At 57.0% G+C, this 13,884-nt stretch overlaps 1 protein-coding gene across 8 annotated transcripts; it reads right to left on the bottom strand.

The window, feature by feature from the left end:
* Positions 1 to 477: 477 nt before the first annotated feature.
* On the bottom strand, positions 478 to 13,877 carry MTHFR (methylenetetrahydrofolate reductase). Of its 8 annotated transcripts, XM_029229238.1 has the most exons (14): positions 13,716 to 13,877; positions 13,300 to 13,423; positions 11,662 to 12,864; positions 11,134 to 11,379; positions 9,738 to 9,976; positions 8,763 to 8,873; positions 5,802 to 5,995; positions 4,849 to 5,099; positions 4,425 to 4,559; positions 4,064 to 4,244; positions 3,639 to 3,821; positions 2,720 to 2,821; positions 1,729 to 1,848; positions 478 to 1,363 (listed from the first exon to the last, which is right to left on the bottom strand). In XM_029229238.1, exons 3-14 carry the CDS (start codon positions 11,769 to 11,771, stop codon positions 1,145 to 1,147), a joined length of 2,091 nt encoding a protein of 696 aa, XP_029085071.1. In that variant the 5' UTR covers positions 11,772 to 12,864; positions 13,300 to 13,423; positions 13,716 to 13,877; the 3' UTR covers positions 478 to 1,144. The 8 variants fall into 8 exon arrangements, with proteins under 8 accessions (XP_029085071.1, XP_029085075.1, XP_029085070.1 ...); XM_029229242.1 differs by lacking the exon at positions 11,662 to 12,864 and having other exon boundaries at positions 13,716 to 13,871; XM_029229237.1 differs by lacking the exon at positions 13,716 to 13,877 and having other exon boundaries at positions 13,300 to 13,669.
* Positions 13,878 to 13,884: the final 7 nt, after the last annotated feature.

Raw genomic sequence — 13,884 nt, 5'->3', positions numbered from 1 at the left:
ACAGACAGCTTCCGGGACAGGGTGCATGGAGGGGAGGGAGCGGCGGGCAGAAGGAGGTCCTGCCCAAAAAATAAGCCAGGAAGAAGTCAGTCCTGCTCGGGCCAACCTCACTTTCGCCCTCGATGGTAACAGGCAGGGCATCCCTTCACCCCTCAGAGCCAGGGGAGAAAAGGGAAGGCCAAGGGCTCCACCACGCACAAACGTTCAGACACCTTTAACCCTTAAGAGGCACTTTCTCTCTCGAGCGTGTGAGGAGACAACTGAGGGTAAGCTGTGACAAAGCGAGAGAGAGGCATGGACATATATACACTACCAAACGTAAGGTAGATAGCTAGTGGGAAGCAGCCGCATAGCACAGGGAGATCAGCTCGGTGCTTTGTGACCACCTAGAGGGGTGGGATAGGGAGGGTGGGAGGGAGGGAGACGCAAGAGGGAAGAGATATGGGAACATATGTATAACTGATTCACTTTGTTATAAAGCAGAAACTAACACACCATTGTAAAGCAATTGTACTCCAATAAAGATGTAAAAAAAAAAACCAAAAAAAAAAACCCAGCGCTGTAGAAAAGGGAGAAACTCAGCTGAGCTCTCGGCTAGGAGGCGACAACTATTAGGTTTCATTCCAAGGCCCATCCAGGGACCAGGGCCTGGCAGGGCAGCGGGCTGCCCCTTCATTCCCGAGTGGCTCGTGCCTGGCTGCCAACGCCTTGGAGGTGGAAGGCTGCAGCGCCTTGACCTCGCCATGTCTCCTCTGCAATCCCACAGAGCCCACTGCCATGTTCGCTTTGCTTGTCCTCCATAGGCCCCAAGAGCAAGGTCACTGGCAGTCCCAGGCTGGCTCCTAGGGGCTCCGTCAATGACAACCCTTCTCAGGGAGGATGCGTTCTGCCCACGTGCTCCTCTGGGGGATGGGGCTGCTTCCCACGGGAGCACAGACTCTCAGCTAAGCAGGGAACACCTGGCTCCCGTGTGGGGCGGACTCCGGTCCAGCCAGAGCCTGGAATCCTCACACCGGTCTAGCTGCCATCATCGTGTCAGGGGGTGGGGGGAAGCGAAGGAGAACGGGGGTCTCCCAGAGAACCAGGACGGAGAGGAGGAAGGCGGGACACAGTGGCCTCAAGCTAAGGCTGTCAGGGCTCAGGGTCACGGTGCCTCCGTCTCCCTCTTGCTCTGGGGGGGCCCGTTGAGAAGCTCAAACGTGTCTTCCACCACCTGCCACAGACAGCTGTCCAGCGGGAACTCGTTGTCCACCAGGTTGACCAGGAAGTAGTTGTCGTGGATGTGCTGGATGATCATGCGGGATGGGGACTCCTCCTCATACAGCTTGCCCCACTGCTCGATCCACAGGGCGAAGGCCTCGTCCTGCACGCACGCACAGGCGCGCACGCGCACACACACACGGAGACACCGGCATACACACAGACAGAAAGACACAGGTACATGCGCGGTCCCACATACAGACACGCCGGCCAGGTTAACAGGGCTGCCCTAGGGCCAGGGCTCCACACTCAGCACCCCAAGGGCCTCTGCTGCTGCCCCACAAGACGTTTCCAAGAATAGAACTCGGCCCACTGCCGGTGCCACCACTGCTCCCCAGCCCAGAAGTAAACACCATGAGTCAGAGTCAGGGCGCTGCCAGCCCTGGGGGTGCGGCTCCCAGCCGCCCCGCCCGCCCGCCCAAGGCTCTGGAGGTGGGCAGGGCAGGCCTGCTCCCGGCCCCCCCTTACCTTCCAGAACATGAAGCTGACTGGGTCCACCACTGTGGGCTGGATGATCTCTCGCCCAGGGAAGATGCCCCAAGTGACGGCGTTGGGCTGCAGCTCGGGGGCGTTGGTGATGTTGTCACCCTGCGGGGCGGGGGGGGTGGCGCAGTGAGTAGGGCCAGACTTGGGGTGCAGACAGCTCCAGCCCTCTCTCCCCGGGGGTGTGCTCCGCCCCTCCTCCCGCCGTCACCGCCCCACCCCTGCCCCGCCTCTGCAGCTCTGTGACGGCCACGAGCCTGAAACCCAGACGTCACCCTGGGCTTTTCCTTCCTCCTCTTACGCTCCAATCAGCTCCACACCCACTGGTACTGCTCACTCCCTCTCGTGTCCAGCCTCGTGTCCAGCCTGGCCAGGCCTCTCTTTGCTACTCAGACCACCAGGGCTGCTGACTCTAGTCTCCCCTGGCCCTGTTAGCCACACAGCTGTCCCCTGGGACCTGCCCAAAATAAAACATGGAGCCAAGGCTCCCTCTTGCTTATACGGTAAAACCCAAGTTCCAAGCAGGACAACTGAGACCCCTGAGGACCCGGCCCCGGCTCAACGCTTCAGCCTCACTCTGACCCCATTTGGCAGCGATGCCTCTGCATGCCCTCTGCCCTGTCCCTGGGATGCCCTTTTACTCCCCATCCTTAAAGATTCAGGCCACACAGGAACTCTCCAAACACCTCCCCCGATCTCTCGAGCTGGACATCCCTCCCTTGGATCCCCAGCTTCTTCCTACGCTGAACTTTACTGTTATAAAGTGCAACTGCTTTTCACCCATTCATAATTATTCACTGATGGCTTCCCTCGCTAGGCTGGGAGCTCTCGGAGGGCAGGGGCCTGGCTCTGTCTGCATATCCATCTGGCACGATGCGTGGGCCCACTGGGCACTCCGTGACTGCTGAATGGTGGAGTAAACGTGGTGCCCTCACCCCGGCCCTGCTGAGCGCCCTTTGACCCGGGGCCGGCCCACCTTCACATCCACGATGTGGTAATTCACCCGGAGCTCGTACTTCTTCAGCACCTGCAAAAGCGCCTCCACTGTCTCTCGGGAAGTGAAGAACTCTAAGTAGGCCTGCGGGAGGGAGACAGGTGCCATCACGTAGCCCCCAGTCCTTCCTGGATGTCTTCGCTGGGCGCTGCTGAGTGGGCCGTGTGCTCTGAAACACCAGACGCCTGCACTCCTGACCATCCCAGGGAGGCATCCACGAGGACACTTAAGGCGTCGGGACTAGCAGTGGCCACTAGTTGGGAGTTGAACCCATAAGCAAAGGGAGGGGAGCAGGTACGTAAGGTTTCTCGGTCTGGACAGGTCTGAGGGACGTCTGCCAGCCCTCTGTCCAGTTGGGAAAGGTTCCATGGAGAAGTCGTTCCAGAAGCTATACAGGGGGCCCAGTTTGGCAAGTAAGGCAAGAGAGGCCTGACACACCCCATCCCCCTGTCTGCTGGGTGGAGGGCTTCTCCAGCACCACCTGGCCACCAGGGATTAAGCTGGGCTTATTTAAATTCACTTCCCAGAGCCCCCAGGCTTTAGCTTAGAATGTAATTTTAACTCCAGCAGCCCCAGGAGAAAGGGGTCCACAAGGAACAGTAATAATAGCTCCCAGTTAGGGGATGCTTCCCACGTGCTAAGCACTTTATGTGCTTTGTCACGTTTCATCCCCAGAACACAATGTGACATATCCCCATTTTACAGAAGGGAAAGCTGAGGCCCAGAGTGGTCAAGTGACCAGCCTACCCAGGTCTGTCTGACTCCGAGCCTGAGATCGTATCCATTCTGATCCCCGGCCGCTCAGAACAAAAAGCCCCTGAGATGAAGGCCTCTGTCCCCAGCTCTGGGGAACCCCTGCAGGCAGGTCAAGGGAGGGTAGCCCTGTGCGTCCCTGCCACACCTTCTGGAAGACATAGCCCCCACCGGGGCCCCAGCCCACGACGGGGTCGGAGGACGGCTTCCCGTTGATGTTGGGCTGGGAGTTGATGGTGAGGATGCCCCGCCGGTTCACTCGCAGCAGCTCCTCCTTCATCAGGCTGGTCTCAGCCGCTAGGGGCTCATCATTCCAGGGCAGGCAAGTAACCTGGGGAGGGTAAGCCGGGCTGGGTCCCTCCCTGTCACGGTGCCCATCAGAGGCCCAGCCTGTCTCTGCTTCCGTAAGCCCCTTCCAGGCACCCCACGTGGGGACCCCCCAACTCACCTTCTCCCTTTGCTGAGGTGCCACCTCCAGGCACAGCGATGAGGCTCAGGGTGGGGCAGTCACGCCCGCGTCTGGCCCATGGGGCGAGGGGAGGTACCCAGGGACCCCATCCCAGCAGCACTCACTTTATAGCCGTTCTGGTTCGGCTCTCCCGAGAGGTAGTGGGCAAAGACTTCAAAGACACTTTCTTCACTGGTCAGCTCCTCCCCCCACATCTTCAGCAGCTCTTCCTTTGGGGACTTGCTCTTCAGGTAGAAGAGGTAGTAGTCCTTCAGCTCCCCAAAGGCCGGAGAGGAGGAATTGCCCCTGGTGGAGGAGGTGCCCGGAAGTCAAGGCACACCCCTGACCTTGGGCTCCAGACAGTAGCATCCACCTGCCCCGGGGGTGGGGGGCGGGGGGGGGGGCATTCCTGTGAATACTGCCCCGAGGGCTCCACCATGATTGGTCTCCCTCCTCCCAAAAAACAGTTCATTTGCAATGGCTCACCAGCGGCCGTTGGGGAACTCATCCCACTCCTGGGTGCGATAAATGTAACTCTTTGGTCTGGAGGCCCAGAAGATGGGACGGACATCTTCCTCCCGGCGCTTGGGGTGGGCACTGATGGCCCAGGGCAGGGGACGTCTGGGTGAGAATGGAGACAGAAAGGGTCAAGGCTTGGTCAGAGGGAGGGGGCACCACTGAACCTGGGTTCTTCCATCTTGACTCGTAAATGTCAAGCCAGATGGCATTCCCGCTGAGACTAGAGCCCTAAGGGTGCCACTAGCCACGGCACAGACATCCCCTCTGTGCCCCCTTGGCAGCCAGCACTGCCAGCTAGGGCGCACTCATTCTGTGACTTCTCTCTGACCTCCCTGCCCACCCGACTCTCCTCTGTGGCTCCAGGGCCTGAATTCGGGGCCACTGGCCTCACCTGGGGTCCTCGATCCACATGCCCAAGCGCTTCAGCACCTCTGTTGTGGCCATCTCGCGGTTGAGGGTGTAGAAGTGCAGGCCCGGCACCGAGCCGCTTGCCAGAAGCTCCCGGCACAGGCTCAGCGCCTGCTCGATGCCATAGTTACGGATGGCGGCGTCGTTGTCTTTGATTGGCTCGATCACGTCCTTGACCTGCTGCGGCACCTCCAGCTTGGACAGCTTTACAAGCTGCCGGAGGGAGCGGTAGCCCTGCCCAAGACACAGGGGGCCGTGGGTCCCATCTCCCTGCCCGTCTCTCACCCCAAATACTTATCCCCCTACCAGGCCTCCTGGCTCTGCAGTGCGACACAGACTGACCCGGGAAAGTCAGACCATCGTGTACCAGCACTTTCTGCAGCCGCCGCCCACAGCATTACTGCCATTGGCCTCAGCCGGCCCTCTGGCCCCTAGATGTGCCTATTGACAGACGGTGGTCGCCTAAGCCAGTGGTCCCCAGGCCTGACCAACGGCCAGAATCGCCTGCCAAGCTTCAGAAACGCACAAGTCCCCAGGTCCCACCTCAGATCTATTACGTCAGAACTTCTAGGCATGGGATCTGGAAATCCACGTTTTAAAAGAGCTTATTAAATGATTCTGGTGAGCCAAGTTTGGGAAACACTGATTTAACCCAAATTTATAATGAGAGTAATAATCCCTTTTAGTGACACTTATCAATAAGCCCCTCCAACAGTTACCGTTGCTATTTTGGGGAGACATAAGAGGTAATCAAAAGAGGGGGGCAAGACAACATTTTGCAAGGACTGAGCACCCGTCTGACGAAAATCTAATGAGCGTCAAAGAAGAACTTTGGCCTGAACTCGGCACTTCAGGTTCACTTTGGCCTGAACCAAGGCCCTGGCCTGTGCTAGGACGGGGGCGGTGGGAGTCCATGAGCCCTCTCGGGACCCTCACCTGAATAGGGAAGATTCCGGGGAGGATGGGGCAAGTAATGCCTATCTCGGAGCAAGCCCTAACAAAGCGGAAGAAAGTGTCGGCCTCAAAGAAGAGCTGGGTGATGACGAAGTCGGCTCCCGCGGCCACCTTCTCCTTCAGGTGCTTCAGGCCAGCCTCAAAGCTCTCTGCGTCGGGGTGGCCTTTGGGGTAACCTGCCAACAGGGATGACAGTAGAGAGAGACTGGCTCCACCTGCTCGAGGGGAGTGATGAAGCAACCAGAGAGCCGGGGACGGAGAGCTCCGGATCCATACCTTCCAACCCCACGGCACGGACAGGCTGAAGCGGTGATGGCTGGGCTCGTCTGATGCGCCCCTCACCCTGGAGGTGACCCTCGGTGAACGCTGCCTTAAAGCCACCCTCCCAAGAGTGGGGATGGATTGCCCCCAAACACCCACACTGTCCTGCCATCAGCCAGGCCAATCTGGCCTGCACTTTGTGGCCACGGAAGAGAGGAAATGCTACATTCACAGCAGCCAGCCAGCCTTGGAGTAATGGGCTTGACTCTAGGTACTGGATTACAACAGTGCTTGTAATTTCACATTAAAATTACTCAGGGGTCCCAGACAGTGCAAAGTCAGAAACCACGTTACACAAGGAATAAATGAAGAGAGTAGAGATGTTCTGCTTGAAGAAAAGAACGCAGAGAATATGGTAACTATTTCTAGACGCCCGCAAGTCTGTCACTGGGAAAAAGGAGTCACCTTAGTCGAGTTCCTTATTCCATCTTCTGGGCTGCTTCTGATGGCAGAAGTAGGATCAGTTTCAGAGCGCTGCCTGACAGTGGAACGGGCAGCCCCACAAAGGAATGGACTCCCAGTGTGTGAAAACAACGCGGCAGGGCGACGACCCTGTGCCGGGATGCCTGGGAGGCGGGGCCAGACGTCCTCTAGGTTCCCGACTAGCTCCAGGAACGGTGTGCTCCCTTCCCTAAACGACTGAACTTACTAGTGGCTCTGCCTGCACAGGAAAGACCACAGGCCTTAATGAACTGCAAGCAGAGGGCCAGCTTCCTCAGCCTGAGGCCAGGGCAGGACCCCAAGCTGGGGCAAGCCTGAACCCACACTGTTGGGTAGCCGGGCTGCTTTGCTGTGATAATGCAGTTTCGTTCTTAAGAAACCCTGAGTCATCAAAACTGGATATAAAAACGACTGTCTTGGGGATGGGCGTGGGAGGATTAAACACTAGAGCTTTATACTTTTATACTATACTATACTATGCTTTTATACTTTATACTATTTTTCCAGCAGAAATTTCAGGAACAGAGGTTTTAATAGCTGAAACTCTATGAAATCTCAACAGCACCCAACAAATCCAGCAATTGCTTACGTCTGGATTTTGCTCAGTTTTACTATATTCTTGTTCTGTCACGGCCAGCTGGGTGCCTTCTAATCCACCGGCCCTCTTTTTCTTCACTTTACCATAAGCAAAGCACCAAACCGTTCAGCAACTGTGCGCTCACAGCTCTGCTGGTTCCCCCTGGTGGTCGTCCAATGCCCACCACACGTGGGCACATTCCCCAATCAACCGACTGTCTCGTGGCCGCACGACCAACGACACTTCAATTCCTACCTCCTCATTGGGGCCTCCTAGACTCATCCACCTCAACGCCCTCTTCTCAACACTAAGAACAGCGGACGTGTACATGGGGGCCTGGGGATGCAGCCCAAAGTCCCCACAACAAGTAATTTCCTTGAGGCCACGTGGCTTGTATTTTTAAATTCAGATCACTTTGATTAGCTACTCCATAATGTAGCCATGTTAATAAGAATGATATGATTTTCCCCAAAATATTTGAGAAAAATTGTCATGCCAAGGTGATGTGTCAGATTAATCCCCGGGCTTCCCGTGTCCCTGGCACACACTGCCTCACCACATCCAAGCCCCCGTTTGAGAAGCTGAAGGCCCAGACCCCATGAGTCGGGGCAAGAGGGAAGGCCACGCCATCTGTTTCCAGCAGGTGAGCCTTGCCTCCTGGCTGTAGCTAAAGAAACTAGAGTTGAGCCGACGCAGTTCTCTCTCCTGACGATTTGGAACTGACGCTGAGACCTGTCAATCAGTCTGGGCGAGCCAGGAGCAGGCGGCAGGTCACATGTGTACCGTACATATCAGAGACAGAAAAAGCGTACATATCAGGTCTACTGGATGAGGCATGAAGCAGCGGGGGCGGGGGGGGGGCAGAGAGAATGAGGGAGGGCCTTGGATTCTGCCTGCCTCCTGGTTCCAGCGCTTAATGAGGTCTGATGCCGTTTCCTGACCTTGTTCTGAGATTCCCTGCCCCCGGAACCTTAATAAATATACCTCTTTTGTTTAAAGAAGAATAGGGCTGGGAAGCAGGCTAAGAGCAAGAAAAGGCAGAGGAAGGGACTTCCCTGGTGGTCCAGTGGTAAAGAATCCGGATGCCTCGCAACGTCTGAGATCCCACATGCCGCGGGGCAACGAGCCACAACTACTGAGCTCGCACGCCTCAACCAGAGCCCGCGTGCCGCCAACTACAGAACCCACGCGCCGCAACTACAGAGCCCACGCATCCTGGAGCCTGTGCGCCACAACTAGAGAGAGAAAACCCGCAAGCCGCCGCTAGAGAGAAGCCCGCACACCACAAATGAAGAGGCCGTGTGCCGCAACAAAGACCGGACGCAGCCTAAAATAAGAAAGAAAAGAAAAATAAATAAATAATAAAAAGAAAAGGCAGAGGAACAAAAACTTAAGCGGCGGTGGCACGCCTGGGTGGATAGCGGATAACAGAATGATGAGAGGGCAGACGCTGTTCGATCACCCCTGCACCTCTGTCACCCGGCGCAGGCAGGCCGGCGGTGCGCTGAGCTAGCGGGTCCTGACCTGAATGCCGAGGGGGCTCTCTGTGCCTCTCCTTCCTTCCCCTCTCCGGTCCCACCCACTGGGATACCCCAGCCTCTCACCTGCCACACAGACATCGAAGTAGTCACCAAACTCGCTTCGGATGTGCTTCACCAAGTCTACGGCGTAGTTGAAGCCTCCGTCCTCCTCTTCCCACTGGTCACCTATGGGGTCTGCAGGGTTGGAGGTCACAGTGCTGGGTCTCACCAAACCTCCAGGTAGCCTCTCTGTTCCTTCTCCCCCCACGCCCAGGACCGTGAGCACGTCGAAGGCAGAGCCTTCCTGTTACTCAAGTTGGTGTCTCCACTTTCTAGCGTAGCACTTGGCAAACAGTGGGAGGGAAGACAGCAGCCAACCCATCAGACAGTCACTGAGCACCGACTCCGAGGGCCCCGTGCTGGCAGCAGCAGACAGGGAGCAGCTGCAGCTCTGCGTTCAGCCTGGAGCATCGGCGATCCCTTCCCTACTCACACCTGGGTGTGTCCACACACCCTCACCCAAGCCCACGGCTCGTTCTCCCACTCCCTCGGAACCCTCGCCTCCCGGGAGAATCTTCCGCTCATCTCAAGTGAGAAGTGGTCGTTCGGGTGGTGAGCGAGAGACCACAAGTGCCCACCCATCAGGCTCCCACCTTCCACACTTGTGTGGCCCAGTGACAGTGCGTGCCAGAGGCATAACCAGCTATTCTCGCTCCTAGGACACATGCCAGAGCTGAACTCTTCGACTGGGCCAATGGCCAGGTGCAGCCAGGGATTGATTAATTGCTTGATTAATTGATCAACTGATCGTGTACATCGGGACAGAGGGTTGTCAGGCCCCGGCCACAGGCCCAGCTGAACTCCTACTGCGAGGTCAAGAAGTGGCTCCATCTGTGTGTCGCCCATGTCCTCCTGACCCACACTGCCTATTGATGCTACTGGCAGGGGCGGGACCCTGAGTGTGCTCAGTGTGGGACCTGGAGAAAAGGAAAGGACCGTTCCGGGGACAGAAGTCTTCAGGAAAGCAAGACCCCAGAGAGCAGAGTGCTGACTCCACACCTCCCCTCAGCGCCAGGATGTTCTTCAGGCCCAGACGCTTGGCCTTGTGCAGGTGGCCCGTGATCTCTTCCCGGCTCTGATGGCAGCAGGTCATGTGCAGGATGGTCTCCAGGCCACAGTAGTTCACGGCAGTGCTGGCGATCACCATGGACGAAGTCTCCTTGTCTGAGCCAGGGTCCCCTGCTGGATGCCAGGTCACATCTATGAAGAGGGGACCACCTGCCCCCATCCGGTCAAACCTGTGGGGAATTTCTTTCTGAAGTGGGGCTCCTGTGGGTACACCACCCTTCACCACCTTCCCACGGGGTCTGGGAGTTAGAGAAGCATCACATGCAGGCTGGAATCAGACCGACCTGCATTCATATCCTGGCTTTGCTACTCACTGGCTGTGTGATCTTGGGAGAATTACTTGATCTCTCTGAGCCTCAGTTTCCTGATTTCTATAATGTGGCAGAGGACAGTGCCTACTTCATAATAATACTCTGAGAATATCATGACAGATGGCTCCACGGCTCTTAAAACAGCGCTGGGTACATGGCAAACACACAATCAATGTGCTATCATTACGATTACTCTTATTGTGGAGATAATATATAATGACAATGAACCAGCTTGTGTGAGAGCAGCACTTTGGCCTTTCAAAGTGCTTGCACGTTTATTATCTCTGGTGAGTTAAGACATTTCAATGGTCAAGGGTTCGGGGACCCCTCAGAGTGGCAAAAGCAGGGCCTCGTTCTAGGGACAAAGAGGGTCAGCAGACACAAGTCTCTTTCCTGCCGCCCCCCAGTTCCGGCGCAGCAGCCAAGAGTCCTGCAGAGCACGGCCACATTTCCATAACTAGAATCAAGAGCTATACGTGCGCACATGCACTGTGTTACAAGCTATAACGTGGTGCATTGAAACATCTTTGTGCCTTCAAACTTCACAGCCTTGGGAGTGACACATAAGAAGTGCAAGCGATAAAAAGCATAAACTTTAAAAAAGGAACTGTGATTCATCAAGTGCTAACATAATCCGGTTGGCATTTCTAGATTTCAAGATGCATAATCCAAATTCCTAACTTGCTGAAAATGTTCTCCAAGCCGCCGTTTTGTAACTTCCTAAACTCTCCTCACGGATCCAGCCCCAAGTTCCGCCTAAGAATTTAGTCTGAGAGAGTCAACATTTTTAGCACATGGAAGACAGCGTCTAAACATTCCAGGTGCTTGGAGGGGCTTTTACAGACAACAGAAGCTGCGTATCAAAGGATCTACCCTGGCTTTGCTTTTTTCCACCCCCTGTGGCTGCCTTTTCCTGCTGGGTCAAAGTGCAGCCCAGCCTCGGGGCTGACAGTTCATCTTTTCCCCCTGCCCCCATCCCCCAGTCTGGCCCTACTCCTTATCTTGCGTTGACTCACCTTGAGATGAGATTGACAGCTCCCTCAGCAGTTCGAGGAGGGAAGAATTCTAGGGAGAACCACTTGTCCCCAGATTCCACCCTCCGCCTCATCTTCTCCCTGAGCCTCTCGTGTCGTTCGGGGTCCAGCACCGGTGTGGGACACCTTGAACTATCCTTGGAGCTCTCGCTGCCACTGCTGCTGCCCTCCCAGCGGGGGCTGGGGCCGCCATGCCCTCTGGGTTCGTTCACCATGGCTGAGCTCCTGCTGCACGGGGTGAGGCAGGGGGCGTGAGACGGCAGGCAGGCAGCCAGCCAAGCCCCAGCAAGGCAGGATCAAGCTAGAGATGCTGCATTTCCACGCACGAGGAAGGCCGGTGAGGGTACGGGTGACAACGCGCCCACCCAGTGGCTCCACACACCAGTTACGACTGTCTGCGCTGCCTCGCTCCAAGCTTTGCCCTCCGCTGCTGCCCGATTCCGCATATGACAGCCCCCACCCAGCACAGAAACATGCTCCTTCAGCCCGTGGATCCTCCGTGACCGCTACCTGATGGAGGGTGGCACTGAGAACCTCGCGCTGCCGGCCTCCCAGGCCCGCATTCCCAGGGAGGGGCAGCAGTGCCCCGCCGGGAGCACCTTGGGTTTTGGACGGTCCATCTCTGCCAGTGTAAACTCAGACCCCAGACCACTGGGGAAGAAATGGAGGAACCTTCCCCAGCGGGTGTGTCCGACTGGGCGGAGCTGTGACAAAGGAAGAGCTGAGAGCAGCAGCTGGGGCCGGCGCGAAGGGGCGGGGGCAAGGCTTCCCGGCGAGAGGGAGGGCTGAGGCTCTAGAGGCCGAAGGCGGGTGGAAGGAGGGGGACGTGGGGCTGCAGACTGCAGGGTTTGGGTGTGATGAGGCCAACAGATATTCAGGGTGACTGGATCACATGCCAAGGAAGGAACGGCTCAGCCATGGAAACATCTCCTGTTACTTGGAACAGTTTGTACGCATGCAAGCTGGAAGGGGTGAGGGCTTGACAAAGCAGCCTGATTTCTCCCGAGTTTGTGCTTCTCTGAAAAGACCATGTCATGGGTTAGAACTTGACATTGGCTGGGTTCCAAAAACAGCCAAACCCAAATTCAGTAAGGGCATGAATTTATGTCCAACTCAGAACAAAGGCTTAACAGTCCGTGCCTGCCTTCCAGGCTGTTCTCCTTACACACACCAGTGAAGTCAGTTCAAGCGATTACAGCGACTGCAAAGCCACCACGGTGGAAGCCCTGAACCATGGCAACCACAGGCTGGCCGACGAGAGGGCACAGCGCCGTTTTGCAGTTTGGTGGGGAAAATAAGACAAAAACTAAAACAAAACACTACTCTTGCACAGCAAGATGCAAACACACAGTAGTGAAAATCCAGGGTGTGGTGACCTGGAGCATTGGAGGAGCAACCAGGCCAAGTTCACGTCTTTCAGGGAATGTCCACTGCTAAGCCCGTGTTCTTAACCATTTGGGGGGTCCTAGACTCTTGAGAAACTGATGAGATCCAATGCTCCTCTCCCCTCAAACACACACAAGTGCACGTAACACACCCTGGTACACCCAACGTCAAAGAGTTGAGACCAGACCACCGCCAGGGATGCCCATTTTGATTCTGACCTAAAATTCCTGTTTCTCTGTGGGGATGAACGACTAAGAAAGGGGAGAGTGTCAAGATCAGCCTAGTCTGGTCTTTCTTCCGAATTCCAGAGAGTGCCTCATTAATTGTCTGCTGGAACAAAACCAAGAGGGGAGAGGAGGCTGAACCACCCACAAACTAAATGTTCTTTCATCTGTTCATTAAGACTTACTGTATTCCTAGTATGTGCCAGGCATTAGCCTTCTTCCAACATTTTTCACGTGCTACCACTTAACCCATTTTAAGCTAGGATCCCATAGCACCCTGGGCTGCAACTGTGGGTTCACATATTTGTCTCCGCTCCCTCTTCCCAGTTCCCTGAGACCAGGGCCGGGTATTCTGCCTATGGTATCTCCGCGCTGGCACCCGGTAACAGCCAGCACTCACTGAGCGCCGACGGGCCAGGCGCTGTCACCCCGTCCTCAAAGCAACCCTCTGCCATTTGATGAGCACTTAATCGGTGCCAGGCACCGAGCAGTGGGGGAATACGGAGCCCACCACTCCCAGAGGGGTCCCGGTGTGCACCTGTGAGCCGGCCGATGCAGTGGGCGTCGGGGACAGCAGTGCCAGCGGCCCACGGCTCTTCTCCAGGTGCTCGGCAGGGAGCCGGAGAGATGCCTCTGGCGCCGGGAGCTCGAGGGCCACGAATCTAGTCACCGGGTCACTAGGTCACGGCCGGGGGCGGAAGCGAAGGCCCAAGTCCACCCCCAGCTCAGGGCCGCCTCAGCCCTGCGGTCCTTCAGTCCAGGCCGGGGGCCGAAAGTTAAGTCTCCGCTTCACGGTTGAGGATCGCGGGGGGGCGTGCACGCAGAGGGGGCGGGCCGACCGGCCACCACCGCTCCCCGCCCTCCGTCCAGAGCCCGCCCCCGGGTAGGTGGCCCCCAAGGCTCCCAAGGCCCTGGTCTCCCTCCCCGGCGACCACAAGCCTCGCTGTCACTCACCCTCTGGTCGCGGATGACTCAGAGCGCGCGCCCGTCGCAGCTGCGTGGCCGATAAGGAGGCGCCAGCAGACGCGGCGCGGCTCGGGTGGGGGCGCGGCGCCGCTGTCAGGTTGCTTAGGAAGGCGGGGCCAGAGGGTGGAAACCACCCTTGCGGGCGCCCGGAAACCCC

The sequence above is a fragment of the Monodon monoceros genome, unplaced genomic scaffold (assembly GCF_005190385.1).
Source record: "Monodon monoceros isolate NGI ecotype Baffin Bay Population unplaced genomic scaffold, NGI_Narwhal_1 Super_Scaffold_18, whole genome shotgun sequence".
NCBI classification, from domain to species: domain Eukaryota; kingdom Metazoa; phylum Chordata; class Mammalia; order Artiodactyla; family Monodontidae; genus Monodon; species Monodon monoceros.
Note: the sequence above shows the minus strand (reverse complement) of the source record. Positions and strands in the feature narration are given on the sequence as shown.